The sequence below is a fragment of the Lissotriton helveticus genome, chromosome 1_1 (genome assembly GCF_964261635.1).
Source record: "Lissotriton helveticus chromosome 1_1, aLisHel1.1, whole genome shotgun sequence".
NCBI classification, from domain to species: Eukaryota; Metazoa; Chordata; class Amphibia; order Caudata; family Salamandridae; genus Lissotriton; species Lissotriton helveticus.
This window is the reverse complement of record NC_136057.1, coordinates 1,414,379,346-1,414,398,992: the sequence shown is the minus strand read 5'-3', so window position 1 is coordinate 1,414,398,992 and position 19,647 is coordinate 1,414,379,346. Positions and strand designations below refer to the sequence as shown.

Sequence of the window (19,647 nt, the reverse complement as noted above, 5' to 3'; positions counted from 1 at the left end):
CCAGCACAGGTAAACGCAGTTAAGCAGGGTGGGGGAAAGTCAACAGATGACGGTATAGGTATAATTAAATAAATAATACCTACTCCGTCGTGCCGGCCGCCGCTGCTTTGTTGTCGCATTGCATAATTCAATGTGGCAGCCATCTTGAAAGTATCAAAAACAGTGTTTCCAAATTGTTTTCTGTACATTTACAGGGCTTGTTACTGCTATCGACTTTGCCAATGCTGGGTTTTCGAAAAGTAGCTGGCATTGGCAAAGGCAATAGTGGCAGTCAGAGCGTGATCCGTTGGCTTTGACAATATTTTTTAGGCTTGGGTTTAGTCATGTTCTAAGCAATGTAGACTTAAATTACTGGGATGATGCATACTGGACAAAGTTAAGGCATTGGCTAAGTGATGTAGGACACTGTTGTGTTTAGAATTCTCTCTATGCACACAATCCTATACCAGAATCCAGCACTACAGCAGCCTTGGCCTTGAGATAAAGAAGTAAGCACACTTCCTTCAGATTACAACCATAATTAATTGTTGTTCCGCCTTTTAACATCGCCCCAGTCACCTTTGACTGTTCAGTGCATTATACAGACTCAGTGTTTGTATTCGTTTTTCATTATCTCAGTTATGACCTCTGTTACACTCTGAAACATTAAGTTGCACTGAATGTACTCTTTCCCCAACTCCTTTAGCCTCCTTTACTAATAGTGTTTGGTTTCTGCAGTAAAGATCACGTACTGAGATTTTTTTTTTGTTCTCATGTTCTGTAACTTGAGTTTACTCTTTTCAAATGGTTATTCAAACAGTTTGCTAGTTATTGTACTTTATATTAATATTTTTACAATATCTTATTGCTTGTACTAAAATGTAGGAATATCTTTTTTCCTTTGTCATCTGTTGTAAATAATTCCTTTCTTTCAAACTGTGCTAACCCTACGTCCCCCTTTGTTTGCACCATTCACTAACATTCACGATTACTTCTCCACTAACACCTCTACAACAGCACTATTTTTTTCTCCCTCTACCACTACAGCAGCATATGCATCTTGATTCCAAACTGAGTCAATTATTTGAGTTTGCTTGTTTACTTGAGCCAACAGTGCACACCAGAGAAACGTAACACTAATATAAAGCTATGAAGACTGTCCACTTCTGGGGTGGCATTTGGGTGACAAAGGAACGTGTTTTATTGTATTAAGCCTATCACACAGCATTTTAACCCCAGCTTGAGCAGAAAGTGTTACTAGGTAATTAAAGGTACAGTAATCCCAATGCTATATTTTAAGCTGTATTTAAAATACAGGTATTTATATTAACCATTAACCGTTTTGTCTCTCATGCTGACATGGCTCCTATTCTTCGATGGTGTTTGAAATACTGCCCTGATGCAACTGTCCTTTCTCCTCTTTCTCTTCCACTTTCAGATTTCTGCTCGTTTTATAATATTCTGAAGAACAGCCGGGGCCACAGTATGGAGCGATCAGTCTTCAGCGAACGAACAGAGGAGTCCTCTGCTGTGCAGTATTTTCAGGTGAGAAAACACTGACTGCTAGCCTCTACTGGAGCCCTGATTAAACATGCCCAATGTCCATTCCCAAAATAAGTCTCATTGTCTGTTTAGGGATATTTTAAGGTACATGGGGTGTTTTCTCATATACGTGCTGTGTTTTCCTGTCCTGTGCCTTTTCGTTCAAACTCCTGTATTTCATTTTGTAGCTGACTGGTTGTTTTTAACATATGCCCCAATATGTCCATTTGTTGCAGTGGTGCAGAGTGACCACGATTATCCCATTACTTGAATCCATTGTTCTAACTTAGAATACCCCAACCTATACCATCAACTAAAATGCTGTCATTTCGACCTGTGCATTTGAGTTTGACTTCTGTTTGCGTTTTGGTCCGTACACTCCATATCTGATAGAGACTTCTAGCCGCAGAGTCTTTACCTTAGAATTATCTCCAAGTGTCAAACTAGATCCAGAAAATGTTTGTGAGCAGTATCCCTGTGTGCTGCTAGGTGACGTTGATCGATTCCACGTGGCATCATCTGCACTAGAAGTGATGTACGTAGTGCCTATATAGGCGCCAACACAGCACACTGGCGATAGTTATTTTCTTTCCCCGCTATTCAGTGCAGATCCAGAGCTCTCGCTCGCCTGTAGTCCATTTTTGACTAACTTTTTCAACTGTCTAGTTTTTTTTAGGTTTCCTCTTGGTGTGGCAGTGATGTCATCTCAGAAGGCCAGCTTCAAGAGCTGCCGCACCTGTCGCCACTTGATGTTGGTGACTGACCTGCATCTTGTATTCTTCTGGTGCCTCAAGTGCAACCATGATCTGAAGGTGTAGTTCGATTGCCGCGCTTTGAACTCTTAAGTCCTTGAGGGAGCGGTCCCTCAAGCTCCTGGCAGCTCAATGTGATGCCGCGACAATCAGATTCCGGTGGATAGGAAGGTCTTGGGAGCAGTCATTGAGTCTGAGATCCCAGTCATAGTCTAAGTCGTCAGGTCACTCGAATAAGTCAAGAAAGAAAAAGTCGAAGTCTTCGACTTCGCCTCGTCCGCCGGCTGATGAGAGGAAGAAGCGTTTACATTCTAGGTCTGGCTCTGCGGTTGAGCCTGGGCTGTCTCAGCGCTTCCCCTAGTTTCCAGTAGCTGGAGCTACCTCCGCCCAATTGAGAGAAATTTAGGAGGCTATGGACCTCATATCTGAGTGGGCCTTTCCCTCTGTTGTGCCTTTCCCTCTGTTGTGCCTTTCCCTCTGTTGTGCCTTTCCCTCTGTTGTGCCTTTCCCTCTGTTGTGCCTTTCCCTCTGTTGTGCCTTTCCCTCTGTTGTGCCTTTCCCTCTGTTGTGCCTTTCCCTCTGTTGTGCCTTTCCCTCTGTTGTGCCTTTCCCTCTGTTGTGCCTTTCCCTCTGATGTGCCTTTGGCCCCATGGCTTTGGGTGGGGGCCCCTGCTAGATTCAGACTGGCAGCTCTAGCGGGTCCGCTTGGTCCACTTGGAACCACAGATGGATCCAGGCCTGCGCCGGTCGTGCCACCTTGACCTTCCTCGATGCTGATGCTTCCGCCAGCGTCGTCCCCATTCTGATCCGACTCAGACACATACCGTATGGGTGTCGCTCAGTACGGACTCTGGTGCTGGCTGCAGCAATGCCTTCCAGGCCTGAGCCCTATTCTTATGGTCTAGGACTCTGGGAGAAGTGGGAGTGGTTGCTGGACCCCTATAGAATCCCAGCATTAAGGCCCTAACATGGACAGGTGTTAGAATGTGGCAGATGCCAGCAGACTGAATACCTCCTTAGATACTGGCATGGTTTCTTACCCTACCGTGGCTGGAGGGTGCCTCATTTGCTATGGTCGGGAGGAGGGCGGCAGACGTCTTGGACAGTAGCTTATTCTTGGTGGCAGTCAAGAAGAACTTATTGACAGAAGTGCTTCAACCGGGAGTGTTTTCTGACCCACTTCTTCCATTTAATGAAGCTCTTACTAACGTCCTGCTTGGGACCTGGTCCAAGTCTCGGCTTCTGTAAACAGTACTATTGCCTGCCACTGCCCCACCCCAGGTGACCCCAACACCCTTCCCTGGGGAGCTTGGTGGTCCATACCTCAGCTTCCACGTAAATCCAGGCACATTTCCAACTGCACCACTGGATCGGCAGTTCAAGCGGCTGCTATTCTCATGCTCTGTGGGATACGGATGCGCAGGTGCTTTCAACAGTCTCGGAGGAAGTCCGGGCCGTACTATCCCAGGATAGTTGCTGACAGAAAAGGCGCAGCGAAGTTCATGACCCGATGTTGATTGGACACCACTGATAAACTGGGCAGAGCACTTTCAAAGTGGCCTTACAGCGCCACAACTGGATTTTCTGGGCATGTTAAGGCATCGCTTAGGGGCAAGCCCTAAGAGGGCTCCCATATCTTTGGCCAGGTAGATTCAGTACTGGAGTGTTTTACAGACAGCACAGCTACAGCCAGGTCTTTGGGACTGTTGATGGCCCACGTCACCCCCGTTCTGCCATTCGTGGCCACAGAAGGGGCTTCCAACCCCATTTGTACCCGCTAGGCAACCACTGAGCGGAAGCTTCGTAGCCTTTGTGTGGCAGAGGACGTGGTACCTACAGACCACGTGGGTCAGGTAGCCAACGGTCTGGCCAGTCCACCACCGCGGTATCCGCAGCCTCCTAGCCCATATAGCCTCCCCACCCCCCCCTAATCATAGGCACCTAATGGGTGGGCACCACTGGTGGTTTATCATGTGGGACAAATCGGTTCTGCAGATTGCCTGGAAGACTACCACTCCTCCCATGCCACTTTCTTGCGACAGACTGATAGAGGACCATCTTTCTATGCTCCATCAGGAAGTGATGGCTCTCTTGGCCAATGGGGCCATAGAGCGAGTGCTGACGCTAGAAGGAGGTTGTGGTTGCTATTCCCTTTACTTTCTGTTGCACAAGAAGGATGGAGGCCTTCATCCTATCCTAGACCTGCGCCCTCTCAATTTCTTCCTCAAGAAGAAGTTCAAAATGCTCACGCTCGCTCAACACTGGTCAGCCCTGGACCCGGTAGACTGGATGGTAGCATTGGTCTTGCAGGACACATATTTCCACATTGCCGTCCTGCCTGCCCACATGCATTACATTTGGTTCATGGTGGGCCATGAGCGCTTTCAGTGTAGAGTGCTCCCTTTTGGCCTCACCAGTGCCTCTTGTGTTTACCAAGGTGATGGTGGTGGTTGCAGCTCATCTGCAGAGATCAAGGGTAACAGTCATCCCCCTATCTTGAAGACGGGCTGTTAAAGGCCGGCTTGCCCCAGGCTGTTGTCTTCCACCTCCAGAATACGTTGGACCTACTGCATTGGCTGGGGTTCACTTTCACTGTGCCAAAAGCACACCTAACTCCCCCTCAACGCGCCCCTTCATCTGTGGTGTTCTGGACATGGTGCAGTTACGCACCTATTCCGAGTTTCCAGGATATTCGGGATATGATACAAATGTTTCATCCTCTATCCTTGGTGAGAAAGACTGAGGCTGCTGGGCCTCATGACCTCCTGCACCCTGCTTGTCTCACATACCCACTGGCATATGCATGCTCTGCAGTGGGACTTGAAGTTCCAGTGGGTGCTGCATCAGGGAAATCTCTCAAACATGGTCCAGCTCTCGAAGATCTGCCGTGGCGGTTAATAAAAAGCGAATGGGTCAGCAGGAGACCCCTCTCCTATCCCCAACCAGATAAGATAGTATTGACAAATGCGTCACTCCTGGGTTGGGGCAGCCATCTGTGCGAAGTGAATATCAGATGCCTCTGGTCTCCGGCAGAATCCGGACTCCACACGACCCTGCCTGAGCTCCGGGAGATCTGCTGGTATTAAAGGCCTTCCTACCCTTCATCAAGGGATGGCTAGTGCAGGTGTTCATGGACAACACCACTGCCTTGCAACGTTGGGACATTTCACTGATGTTTCAACATCTAGCTAGCTTTTTGAACGCTAGGGGGGGGGGGGGGGGGGGGGGTTTGAACTCAGTCGCAGTTGACTAGGGTTTCACAAATGTGTCTCCATCTGAAGGTGGTGCAAGGTCTCCTTCAGTAGTGAGTGGAGCCTTGATTAAATCTGTTTGCCACTGTTGAGAACGCGCATGGTCAGCAGTTCTGGTGCTGAAGTTTCCAACATGGCTCTCGCTCGTAGACTCTTTTCGTCTTGAGTGGCTCTCAGGCCCACTGTATGCTTTTCTGCCCAGACTACTCCTACACATAGTTCGCAAGATCAGGAGCAACCGGGCATACATAATCCTTGTGGCTCCGGACTGGGCTTGGAGAGTTTGGTATCCTGAGCTGTTGAGCAGGACCATCGCTCCTCCGATCAGTCTGTTCCTTTGGGAGGATCTTCTGTTGTAGAAGCAGGGGAAGATTCTCCGCCCAAACCTATCAACACTCCACCTTCCTGCATGGAGATTGAGCGGCAACTGTGGACTTCCTTCAACGTTCTGCCCGAAGTCTGCTATATTATTATGGCAGCCCGGCGTCCCTCCAACGAAACAGTAATGCCTGCGGTTGGGGGACTTTGTATCATGGTGTGCTCAAAAGCAGGTTGACCTCCCCTTTTCTAATGCATTTTCTCAGGTTCTTATCTTTTTTCTTTCCCTTGCCCAGTAGGGCTTTGCTCTAGGTACCTTAAAGGATTATCTTTCCATTATCTCAGCCTTTCTTTAGTTTTCTGACCAGCCATCTCTCTTCAAATCCCCTATTGTACATAGGTACTTGAAAGGCTTACATATGTTTCCGCCTCCTCCCATAATCATCCCACAGTGGGCCCTCAATCTTGTCCTGACGTTCTTAATGTGCGCTCCCTTTGAACCCTTGCACAGCTGTCCTTGCAGGCTCCTTACTACCATCAGAACAGCCTTCCTGGTGGCAATAAAATCTGCCCTGATAAGTGATCTTTAGGCGTTTTCATCCAAGCCTCCATACCTGAAAATCTACCCAGGCAAGCTGGTTCTATGAGCTAGAGCTTACTTTCTGCCGAAAGTCATAACTCCCTTTTTTCATGATGGCCAGTCCATCACTCTGCCTACTTTTTACGCTCTGCCATTTCCCTCCAAGGAAGAGGAGCGACTTAACCGACTGGACTAAAAAAGAGCGTTATCGTTCTACCTTGACTGCACAAAAGAGTTCCGGCTGGACTACCAACTCTTTGTGGGTTATTTCGGAGCAAAGAAGGGAAAGGCTGTGCAGAAACAGACCATCTCTCGATGGATTGTGCTCTGCATTAGAATCACCTTTGCACTGGCCAAGAAGCAACCCCCTGAGGGTTTGCTTGCTCATTTAATCAGAGCCAAGGCTGCGACCACTGCGTTAGCATACGGAATCCTGGACATCTGCCAGGCAGCAACATGTACTTCCTTGTTCACGGTCACACAAAAAACTACTGCCTGGACAGTCAGGTCCATCGGTATAAGCACTTTGCCTGTTCAGTCCTGAAGGACTTTTTGTTATGGAATTGTTTTGCAGACCCACCTCCAGGGAGGTGTTGCTTAAATATCTATTCTAAGGTAAGGAATCTGCAGCTAGATAGCCTCTATCAGATAAGGCCTTACCGAAGGTAAGTAACTTGTCTCTCACTCCTTAAGATGCAGCTATGCCAATCTTTTTGCCCTTCTGTTCTTTCGGGACTTGGCAGTTTCATCATAGGGGACTAGATTTCAGGCCTTTGTTTTTTGCAGTTTTAAGCACCAGGATACCTCTGTGAGTCACTATTAGCTCTTCATAATATGTATTTCTAATTAATGTTGTTTAAAAGTGAGAAACGGTTAATGAAGTTCATGAGATAATTTAAAAGAAACAAGAAGTTAGAAAATGTAACAAAGGCAAGGTGAGGTGTTCCCATCAGTTCATTTAATATAATTGAATTTACTGCAGTTTAATAATTAAATGTAAACCAAGAAATAACCAGTACTGTTAATGAAGGTTTAAAGTGTGGCGTCCTAATATTTGATATAATTAAACAAACTAAGTATAATGAACAATTGCCACACGTTCATTAACTTAAATTTAAAGTATGAACGTTTGTTACAAGGATTTAGATGGGCAACATTAAGTTTCAAAGTTTGGGAAGGACTGAGGTAAAAAATCATTGTTAGTGTGAAGTAATAACTTCATAATAGGTTAAAGTAATGATAAGTAACATACATCGGCATATAGTTTAGGAGTGAACACCTGCAAAGTGGATGATTTCTAATTGCAAGGAAAAAAAGCAGGTTTTGCAGGCATTGACCATACCTCAGAATGTTTTGTACAGACAGGGGACGTGACTGACTTCACAAACTTGATCCATTCATTAAAAAAAGCTGCCTTCTAAAAAGCGGGTAACACTGCTATCTTGGGATAGTTGTGCAAACGTTTACTGAATTTCAATGTCTTCTGGCGACTGACCTTATTTGTTTCAATATTAAAGGCTATGTTAAGTTTTTCATCCACGTAAATTCGATTTTATTTTACTTGCTTCCTGCTTCCATAGAAATTTGCTGCGTGTCAGCCTCTCGTCCTTGAGGTTGTAGGGTTAAAGATGTGACAGCCTGTATAATAATGTTAATGAAATGGGGAACTGCTTCCACACTGGCCCTTTTGTGACAAATTCCGCAGATGACCTGATGGCATGCAAGTACTTTCAGTTGAGGTTTTCAGATCATCCGTACCTGTAAAAATAGTTTTGCTTGGATAAAACACCTGTTTCAGACAATAGAGGCTCATGAGTTGAATATGAGTTGAATATAACGAGAACGTAGCTGATCTGGCGAATATGCCAAGAAAACTAACAAGTGGTAGGTTTGGCGGCTGCTTGTTCCACGTTTCCCAGACAGATGTAACTTGCGTTTGAAGACACATTTCCTTACCTGAAGGGACACTGTTAATCCGACCAATTTTGCTGTAAAACTAGGAAATGGACCGAATCTGTATGTGGGATGGAAAGGAATGGTTCATTTTGGGATGTCAACCTTGTCGTGAAAATGGCCAGATAAAACGGCTTTTACTTTTAGATTCACCTTCCAGCTGATGCATGCTTTGTCTTTATGCACAATGTAATTTTTTCTCTGTACAGTTCTATGGGTATTTATCGCAGCAACAGAACATGATGCAGGACTATGTACGGACAGGCACGTACCAGAGGGCCATCCTGCAGAACCACACAGATTTTAAAGATAAGGTATGGGGGCTGTGTGAGTGATTAGGGCCCTGAGAGGATGTAATCTGAATTAGTAGCAGCATATGTGTTACTGAAAACATGTGGGCATCTGATAAGATCATTTTTGTGCTTAAATCACTTTGAGGTGGAGTTTTGTAAGAAGCAAAGCTGTGAGATGTCATTCCTCTTGGGAATTTTGGGTGATGAAAATTCTGCTGTGGGGAAAATTCGAATCATGCTGATCTGTTTGATAAAAGGGAGCATTCACCATTTATTGATAAAGATCTTGAACTTATTCTTTTGCTGAAGTGTGCTTATACAATTATTTTTTTGTGGTATTTCTATAAACCAGTGTTTCACAAAGTAGTTTGCGACCCACTGGTGGATTGCAACCCTATTTTTGGTGGGTCGCAAAAGTCTATGCAATAATTAAAGGTGCCTTTGAATTTATCTTGTCACATTTGCTGTGCTCCAAAGACAGAGGTCAAGTGGCAGACTGTCTTCTGATAAAGTGCTGCTCATGTTTTTTAAAAGGGTGATTGGTGTTTACAAACTCCTCTTACTTTGCAGTTACAGAAAGTGAAGTGAATTATCACAATCTTGCTGAGGTACAGGGATTGTGAAATGAAAGGCTGTGAGATCATTTTTTTGTGACGCAGCAAAATGTAAATACCTTTTAATGAACTATACACCTTCAGCAGTTAGGAAAGCAAAAGTGAAGTAAATTGTTGGTAAATTTCAAGTGTGATGGAAACAAAGATTTTAATAGGATCAAAATAAATCAAGACACTTTGTTTGGCTGATTCACAAATGCTGCATATCATAGAAACCAGATTTCCGCGTGTTATCATTTGTGTGCAATGTAGTTTAATTACTAAACAGTATGTCTGCACATTTTGTGGACATTTCAGTGGAGACTATGCCGTCAGTAAATCACAGTGCGCTATCACTTGATGCTTTAGTTACATTAAATAATCACTCGCCTCATGTCCACTAAAGCTCGGAGGCTTGCAAAAGTTTGTAGTTCTAAAAATCGGGTCTAGGTTCTGAAAGGTTTGAGAAGCACTGCTATAGTGCATGATTGGTGTGCAACCTGCCATTTGGGGAGGGGGCGGCGGGGTGTAATAGTCCAAAAAAGGTGGTAGGGGTTTGGTGAGGCCCAAATGGGGAGTTTCTGCATGCCTATGCCGTGTGCTAGTCTGGTGGTGATTGTTAATGTTTGGAGCAGATGTAAACCGCTGTTGGACAATGTAGTCTAATGTAGGTGAAGTTGGAGAGTCTGTCATTGGTTTGTACTACATTTCATTGTTTCAGCAGCGCTTCATAACTCCAGCAAGGCAGTGAAGTTCTCTAAACCTAGATCTGCTTTGTTGGTAATATTTGGGAGAGTATGGTTGGAAGGATGTTGGATGTAATTAGTCGTATGTGGGTAAGGTTGAATGAGAGGTTTGCGTTTGAAAGGCTTACTTCAAACATGCTTCTCTTTGCATAACCTTGAGGTGTTAAAGTGTGAGAGCAGTTGTATCCGTGTGTACCTACTTTCCAACTTATAGGTTGTAATCTCTATCTTTTGACAACATGGGTGGGAACAGTCTGGTTTTAGTGTCCTCTGAAACCCAGGTGATTCATCTTATTCGAGCTGGCAAGCTCCAAAGTTTTGCCTACAAGCATGAAAAAGTACTGCCTGTTCACAACCATTTGAATGATGGACAGACAAAAAGGAGGGCTAATCTTGAATGCTTTAGTCTTGTTTGGTTTCTGTTGCAGGAGGGTGACTCAGTAAGCAATACATAGTCTTATGAAGGTGACCCTGAGAGCCAAAGTAAGCTACAGTAGGCTGTGCTTAGTTTGGGATTGTAGATGCAGGTGGGCTGCAACTACATTCATTTTAGTGGACTAGGTCTTAATTTTCATCCTCAGACTTTGGACATGGGCAAGAGAGAGAAAATAGAAAAGGTAGGACAAGAAACAGAGGAAAAGCATGACAAAGGACACAAGCAGAGATGAAAAAAATGTGGGAGATAAAGACAGGAGGTTGTAGGGTGATGTGAGAAAGATGTCTGAAGTAGAATCCAGACCAGTCATCCTTGATGTGCGGCTACCTTGCATTTGACAGCACCAGCTGGCTCTCTAAGTGAGACCACACACTTACATGTTTGTGTTTTTTTTTTCTTCTCAAATTAAGTCGGTTGTAGGGATATGATACCTTGTGTGATAAGAGTCTGGGTATGCAGGCTATGTTCCAAATATTTGTAAATTTTCGATTGGCATTTTGGTTCCTGCACTGCAGCACCTAATTAAACAGTGCTGCAGTTGGAGATGGGAAAATACCGGTGGGCAGCAAGGGCACATTGAGGGCAGAACCTGTTTTGAAAAGGCAATCTTCACAGGACAAAAACCGGCATAGAGAGTATATCTGTGTTTGCCCGCAGTGAAATGTCCACAAATCGTGTGTGTGCTGTTGAGAAGCAGTCTGGCAACTGCATTGTCAATTCTTTGTACGTAATGTATTCATGGGGAGCTGCTTGGTATGAGAGTTATGCTATGTGATTTCAGGCTTTTTGCAGAAATTGTATACTGCAGCACAGAAGAGAAGGCATTTTGCTTTTAAGCTAGTTTATCTTGTAGCATGAGGATGTGGGCTAGGTATCTGGTTCATTGTCTTTGGTGTCATTGGTAGCATGTGCTGTGTGGGTGTATTGTATGGCTTTATTTTACTCTGTTTGGTGGATTTTCATGAATTGCTATTTGCCAGACACTGTGAGAGATGTGCAGTTGTGCTTAGCCTCATCTGATTTTTAGTATAGGTTGGTAATAGAGAATTGTTGCAGGGTTATAGGTTATGCACTTCGGTGTGGGGTTTGTGTAGTCGAGAATGAGAGAGTCATTGTGGTTCAGCTGAAGGCGCTATTCTGCCTTTCTTTGGTTGGGTGTGTTTGGGGATACAAGTTTGTGGATTTGAGGTAAAGAAGGCTGGGAAGAGCCTGCATAACCGAGATCTGTAATCAGTAATTGGTAGCCTGCTAGTTCTATTCCTAGTGGATTCTACTCTTTTGGGTCCCACATCATTTTCTTGGTATCACTTTTCTTCTTAGGTTGTATTAGATGTTGGATGTGGCTCCGGAATCCTGTCCTTTTTTGCAGCACAGGCCGGTGCCAGGAAAATCTATGCAGTGGAGGCCAGTTCCATGGCACAACACGCAGAGGTAACCATGCCTTTCTATGGAACATGTTGCTCTAGAGTAGAGGAGGCATACATTAGGGTATTGAGGGGAGGACCTGCAGAGCTAAAGCGGACTGTTCATGGGGGAAAGTGACTGTACAGTTGAGACAGTGGGTGGCGGGATGAGGGAAGAAACTTCTAAAGGTAATCACACATTCCTTTGATTGTGCAGTTCATTATGGAATGGGGGTTAGTACAGAACATGCAAATATGAAAATCTTCCTGGGGATATGTTGCTGTACTGTGCGGAGAGCTAACAGTACATGGCAACAGAATGCAGATAGGAGTAAGCTTTCCTTCTAGGACCTGTTGCTTTAACTGAGGAAAAACATTTTGAAGGGAGAAGTGCATGCAAAAGTGCAAGAACGATCATGGTATAGGTCTTTCTACACTGGGGTAGTAGAGATGGAAGGGGTATTTACAGGGGAGCAGGCGAACATGCAGTGATTATACCATGTGTATGCGACATTTCACACTCCAGCAGGGAGTTGGCAAACAAATGATTTCCATTGTGAAGTAATTGGGTATGTCGAAAGATTGATAGCTCAACAATAAGGGGAGTGAGTAGAGGTACTGAGCATCTCCCTTACCACCAGTGCAGAAGAGAATGGAAGATGATGGAAGAGACAGGCGTTTGAAACAAACAATATGGGATAGACTATAAAGGAATTTAAATCCACGGACGTTGGTGGAATATTGAGGGTTACAGATACAAGAACACGGATGTAGTGCAATAAAGAAGATTCAGATCAAGGGGGTTAGTTTATGTATTAAGAATCGGCACTGGGAAGATATCCATAGATTGAGGACACTGGATGGGGTATTATAATAAGGAAATCGAGAAGTGGGGTTGAAGCTTGTGGACCAAGAACTGAGGTAGAAAAGGCAACAATAGGACCCTGACCCACGTTTAATATAAGAGGGTCATGGTTTTAATATGGTAGGTGACATGTCTGAATCTTATTTCAGTCTGCTCCCTGATTAAACTGATTATGGCTTGTTTTCCCAGCTTTTAGTAAAGAGTAATAATCTCACTGACCGGATTCTGGTCATCCCAGGGAAAGTGGAAGAGGTCTCGCTCCCAGAGCAGGTGGACATCATCATTTCGGAGCCCATGGGCTACATGTTGTTCAATGAACGTATGCTGGAGAGCTACCTGCATGCTAAGAAGTTCTTGAAGCCCAATGGTAAGGCTTGTCTCTTCTTTTTAGGATTACCTTTTAATGTTAAAAAAAAAAAGTAGACTTGAGCTGGATGTGACTGCTGTTTTTCAAGATTCTCTAGGTTCACAACCCATACTGCTCAGTGGGTTCTAGTAATGGTCACAAGAATATTTCCGGTGTGGCTCTCCTTCACACATGTCCCAGATCAAGCTGCTCTGCATTAGCTGCCACAGCTTTGAGTTGGAAAATGGAATAGGCAGCATTGATGAATTATGGATTCCGTAATACAGCGCTACTTTTCAGCATAGTAGGTGTAGATTAGGGGTGGTGAAACCCCACCCCATCTCATTACAGTCCTGTGAAATATGGTCTTTTGATTGCTAGGGCTTTTTTGGAAGACATAGAAGCATTTGCAGTGAAGCAGAGCTTGCGTTGTTGAGACAATGGCCATGATGTAAACTCTACCTCTAGGTGATTTTTAGGTCTCTCCTGAGCCAGCGCATGTGCTGCTCTGGCGAGACATTTAGTGAGTGGGCTTGGCATAGAGCGTGCGGTTACGTGCACAATGACGAGCAGAGGCTCCATCTGGCGTTCCTCTCTCGTCATGGTGTGCTCAAATCGCACACCACTCGCCAGACGTGCCCCCCCTTTTCTTTTCTTTTTTAACTTGCAGCGCGAGGCGCGTGCTTGTTTTTTTTACTTTCAATTTTGCCGTCGCTACACTGCATTCCTCATCAACTTGCGGGCCGCACTTGTATTACAGTGCTTGTTAGGGTAAAGTAACATTGAGCATAAAGACGGGTGAGTGGCAGTAGAGGATGTTCGATTTTTAAAATGGGCAACTACAGGTTTGCAGCCTTCTTACACAGACGTCCTAAAAGCAAAACTAACATGGGGTTGTGAATGGCATAATATTGGCGGCAAGCAAGAATCCAAAGACGAAGCCCCAAACAAGAGCAGGCCTTAATGAAGTGATTGAATCTGCCCCAGTCCCACTGGCATGTTGAGGGACAGGTTTATCACAAACTTTCTTGTCGCGTCGATGTCCCATATTTTTGCGGTTCTGAGTCACGGGGATGAATGGTACCGACTGAGGAATTAACCACTTCAATTCCCGCCTGGAACCTAGGCTTGGATGACATCCCATCTGGAGTATGTTTGACTAAAACATGTTAACCCTTTCAGCACAAACTTATGTTTTCTCCCGACAGACGGATTTTTTGGTACAAGCACATTGTTTGCTTTTTTTTTTCTACCGGTGACGTGACCATACAACTATCCAGTGCTGCAAAAGCTGAATGGCAAATGTGCTTGTATTTTTGTAAAATCCGAAAATGCACTCTATTTCATTTGGTGTTTCCGACACAGACATGCACACCTAAATTACAGAAAGTCGAACAAGGTAGATTTGCCCTAAAAGTCGTGTTTGGACAGTACTAAATACATTGCAGGTTTTCGTAGAGACCGTGGTCTTGCCAGGAGCTAATATAATATATGTGTGTCAGTACATTATGTCAGAATAGCTGGTAAGGGTGAACCTTTTTGAGGAATAAAAATTACGTGGCGAGCCTAACAAAGGTATATATTATGCCTTCATCCAGGAGTCTTCTTTCGCAACCTGGAGGTATCATGCCATCTAGTGGCGTCCCTAGAAACGGATCGCGGGTGAAGTGATTAGAACTGCGCACCGGCTATAAGAAGTGCAAATATCATGGGTGGGCACTTCTTTCTCATTTGCTCGTGCACAGTTTCACATGCGCCTCTTTACGGTCCAACAGCGAGGACCAAAACTCTAGTTCAGCCACTTTCTCTGCAGCGTGTACTTTAGATATTCTAGTTTTTACTTTTATATATTTCTGCTGTTTCTCACTCTGGTCACTTTCTGCTGCTTAGGTAGGCAATGCCAAAGCGCTCTAGTTTTAAGCCAGCAACAGCTGGCTTATATATTCTATGCGTCCCCTGTAGATAAGGGCATTGATCTGGTGCAGCATACCCTGTGCTACTGTCAGTGCAAGGTTCTCCTGTGAATATTGCGACTCCATAAAGTAAGGGGCAATGGGCTTCATCAAAAAGAAACCTGTCAAGAGGTAAGTATGGAGACTCAGAACTAGTAGCAGTACTGTCACTGTAAAGCAAACAGGCATTGGCATAGCCAATAAGTCTCGCCTTTGGGACCTTATAAGTGTTTAGCCATGCAACAGTTGATGTAGTTGCACCAAGGATATTGTGCCGGATAACAAAACACTTGGGTCCCAAAGGCGAGACCTATTGGCTATGCCAGTGCTTGTTTATTGATGTTGGAAGCTGTGACTATCATAAACTCAACAACAGATGTTTTGGACTATTTAAAGTTTCATCAGTGCTGCTCTAATCTGGCATTGAAGAGTTGTGAAGTCTGTTCTACTACAGTTAGACGCGCAGTAGAACTCTGAGAATTTTCATTATCGCTATGGAACGCTAGTCTACGTTTGAGATGGATATTATAACTCGTTTGTATTAATTGATCATCTTTGTGTGCTGATTGCTTGCTGCTGAATTTTTAGCTCTCGCCTACGCAGCGCGCATGCGCTACATAGGAGGACCTTTAGCTGTCATTCTGCTCTTTTCCGAAGCACACACTCGTGCTTGTGGCAGCATCCACCGTGCGGGAGCGAGCAGCTCCGTGCATGCTAATTGGCTGCTGTTCGCAAGGCGGATGGTGCCACAAGCAAGAGTGTGTGCTTGAAAATGAGCACGGCTCTTCCCCCCCACCCCATTCACTTTGTCTCCCGAGCGCGCGCGGGCTCTATTTGTTTACTTTTGCTACAATTGCTTCACCAGCGCTTTACTTTAACCATGTTAAAGGTAAAGCGTGGGTGCCGCGATTGTAGCAAAAGTAAAGAAATTAATAAAAACATCTATGTTCGAGGCATATGGACAGGAGACCACACACTATTGCATTGATCACCATCTGGTGGTGGGCCCGGATGATTACACTTTGTTGTTGTCTTGGAAGAGTCTTTGTCTGTTGGATGACTCCTCCTGTAGACCGTAGTGCACATGGGCATCGATTCCATCTTCAGATTGTTTTTTTCTGCCATCGGGCTCGGATGTGTTTATCGTTCGGTCACGTTACCGATTTCTTTTCGGCTTCCAGTCCTTCATCACACCATCGGTATCGTCTTAGACAGTAATTCTGGTTACCCGCGTCAAAGAAAGGCTTGCGCTTCTCGATTCCAGCGTTCATCATGTCCGTCGGGCCCAACTGCGCCATTGAGCCTTTGGCTCATGAAAGACCACCCTTCAAGAAGTGCCCTCAGTGTGGACACAAATTCCCTCACACTGATCTTCATGAGGTTTGCAATCTGTGCTTGTCTCCATAGCACGAGAGTCGAGACTGTGAGGCCTGTGCTTCATTCCGGTCCAAGAAAACCATCAGGGGCCATCGAGCTCGAAGAGTCATGGCGCAGTCATCTTCGACACCAGACCTCATCATAGACAAGGCTCCAACCGAGGTAGTCCGAAGAACAGCAGCAGGACGACATCGTTTCCGAAGCAGAGTATTCAGCTTCCGGAGCCGAGGATCAATCGGAAGACGACTATCTTCTTCCAGCTGGTCAACAGGTCGTGAGTACAAGTGTCGACCCTGTTAACCCCCCCATACCGGGACAGGCTTCGATTCCACCTCCACCTTCGGGTCCAGGTGCACACCGACTAAAATCTTCTGAGTCCCCGCCTTCTGGCTCTGCAACGAATATTCCAAAGAAGCCTCCAGTCGACTTGGGCTTAAGTCAGTCTGTCACGACAAGCAAAAGGTCCTCAAACCAAAATTAACCCCGGCACCAAGGCAGCCATCTGTACAGAAACCGGTCGAGGCGAAACCAAGCTCAGCACTGAAAGACGTTTCTAAGTCTACTGAACCGAAGACCACTCCGGTTCCGTAAAAAACCGAACTGAAGCCTGCTTCGATACCGAAACACACTCTGCTTCCGAAGGTCGATGATTCCAAACACTCTTCGGGAACAACCATTCCGGATCCCAAAAGCTCAGATCCGAGAAAGAAACATGATACCAAGTCTTCGGAACTGAAGCCAAAATCCGTTCCAAAGACAGACACTGTAAAACCTAAGCATTTCGGTCCCAAACAGGATAAATCGGCACAGAAAAAGAATTTTTCAGCAGAAGAGCTTTTCCGTCCAGACCCAACGCAAAAGACTCTTCGTATTAAGACTGGACATGTCATTACAGTGCCTAAAAAGAGGAACATGGACTCTCCCAAACCACCTACAGTACCTCTAAAAAAACATGCTTAAACTTCCCCCATAAGAATTCCTACACCATTGATAGAGATACCTACAGATATTTCTCCTGTACACTCCCCATCCAGCACACATAGCCTTATACCGCAGGATGATGATGATGATAATTACTCTCAGGGGGTAGAAAGTGAGCATCATGTAGAAGACACAGACGACCCAGACAATATTCCTGGTCCATCAGATGATCCCTGGGAGGATTATAATGTGCCAGATGCACCAGATCTGCCACAAGATGATGCATACCCTTCTAGACCTTCTCCCCCGGGTGACACTATTGGCTTTACACAGCTCATTCATAGAGCAGCCAATTTTCATGGGGTGGACGTACATACAGATCCAGTGGAAGAAGACTTCCTTATGGATACACTACTGTCATCACATAAAACCACGCCCACATTACCAAAAATTTGTGGAGTGGTGAGGCATGCACCAGAGGTAACCAAAGACCCCGTCAGAGCCAGGGTAATTAACCCCAGACTAGAAAAAGTATACAGTGACTCCAACTGACCCAGCCATTAGACTCTTTGGTGGTATCAAATGCGAGAAAAAGAGCGACCTCACAGACAACAGGGGATGCCCCACCCCCTGATAAAGAGTCCAAGCTTTTAGATGCTTCAGGGAAACGCACCATTTCACAAGCTGCTAATGTTTGGAGAATTGCTAACCCTCAAGCTTTGTTAGTGAGATATGATCAAGCTCATTATGATGAGTTAGAATCACTCATGCAATATTTGCCAGAGCAATATAAGACCACAGCTTCTGATTTAATGCAAGGAGGCAAGGTTATTACAAATACCTCAATCCGCTGTGCATTAGACACTGCAGACACAGCCTCTAGAGCAATAAATACGGGAGTACTGTTGCGTAGATATGCACGGCTACGCATCTCTGGGTTCAAGCCAGAAGTACAGGTCAGTATCTTAAATCAACCCTTTGACCAGCAACATCTCTTTGGCCCAACAGTGGATAATTGTGAGAAGTTGGCCTGATGTGCAGTGTTCACTATTCTAGTGATCACTATATATCAGTCCAAACAACCCTTATTGATGATTGGTTGTAAGTCAACCTTATAGACCAGCTATCCTAGTAGCATGGATTCGAGCAGTCTAAGGCTAAGACTCTAGAGGGCGTGTTAAGCCAGCTGTTTTACCATCACATTACCCCTTGAACACCCAGTGAAAGGACACCACACAAGTGTTATGAAAATAAACAGTGTATTTATTAGAATCACAACAACCCTGTACTCTTTATGAGGACAGGGTGCTAGGCACACAACAAAACTCTTACGAAAATACTTAAGTTAGCACAGTATATACAAATGCCCGAGGGGCACGAAAAACCATATACTCTAAAAGTGGAATGCGAAATTACTAGCAGGTAAGTACAGTACTAATAGGCTTTGGAATCGCTAGGACTTGACTACAGAATCGTTAGATTACTTCTAGGAGGCCTAGGGGACTCGGGTGCAGAGTGTGCACTCTCACGCGGGATACGGGACAAAGTCTATGGAAGCTAGTAAAGGCAAAGTTAGTGTTCACGGGCGAACCCGACCTGGTAGGGAGAAAACGACAGTGGATCCTGACCCTAGGATAGTGAGTCTATGCTGGGACACCGAAGTGCCGAAGTTACCTAGCCCAGGGGCTGCAGCTGCATAGGTCTGAAAAGACGTCGGGAATCTCGTTGCCGGACCAGGAGCCTGGAGAAGGAAGTTGCTGGCAGGCGACCAGTGAAGAAAAGTTCGATGGATCCAAGCCTGGATCAAGGAAGAAGAAAACCTGAAAGCAGAGGGGACCAAGTTCTTGAATCACTAGCCAGTGATTAAGTGGGCACCAGGATGGCACCGGGCGAAGTCACCGCAGTCAGGTGAGTGGGCGCTGCTGGGCTCTGCAGTCTCTCGGACCAGGAGGCGTTGTCTGCGACCAGGATGGAGGTGCGAGCTGTCCCACGAAGGTTCTTGCTGTCGACGTCGCTGGACCCAGGATTGGGCAACAAGTCTTGGCAAATGCAAGGCCCACGCGGTGGACCTAAAATGGCGTCTTAGCCGGACCAGGAGGGTCCAGGGTACTTCTCCGATGGAGGGAAGCAAGGGCCAGTCTGGAGCAACCAGACTAGCAGCAGTGATGTCGTCGGGCGTCGTTCAGAAGGCCACAAGCCAGCGGGCTAGTAGCCAAACAACGCGGTGAGCAGCAAAAAGCAGAAGGGCCCCACGCAGATCGTGGAGATGCTGGGAGGCTGCACTTCGGTGCTGGGGCTGCTCAGGGTCGGGGCTTCTCGGACCCCAAAGCACTCACCAGG

At 45.6% G+C, this 19,647-nt stretch overlaps 1 protein-coding gene across 6 annotated transcripts in view; it reads left to right on the top strand.

Moving 5' to 3' along the window:
* CARM1 (coactivator associated arginine methyltransferase 1) overlaps window positions 1-19,647 on the top strand; it is a 395,773-nt gene that overhangs the window by 127,379 nt on the left and 248,747 nt on the right. For all 6 annotated transcript variants that reach the window (XR_013609861.1, XR_013609860.1, XM_078685050.1 and 3 more), the window contains exons 3-6: window positions 1,418-1,524; window positions 8,585-8,689; window positions 11,764-11,874; window positions 12,901-13,078. Coding sequence is in view for 4 of the 6 variants with exons in the window: in XM_078685050.1 (XP_078541176.1) it covers window positions 1,418-1,524; window positions 8,585-8,689; window positions 11,764-11,874; window positions 12,901-13,078 (501 nt within the window). In the remaining 2 variants the exon portion in view is untranslated. The remainder of the gene's footprint in view (window positions 1-1,417; window positions 1,525-8,584; window positions 8,690-11,763; window positions 11,875-12,900; window positions 13,079-19,647) is intronic.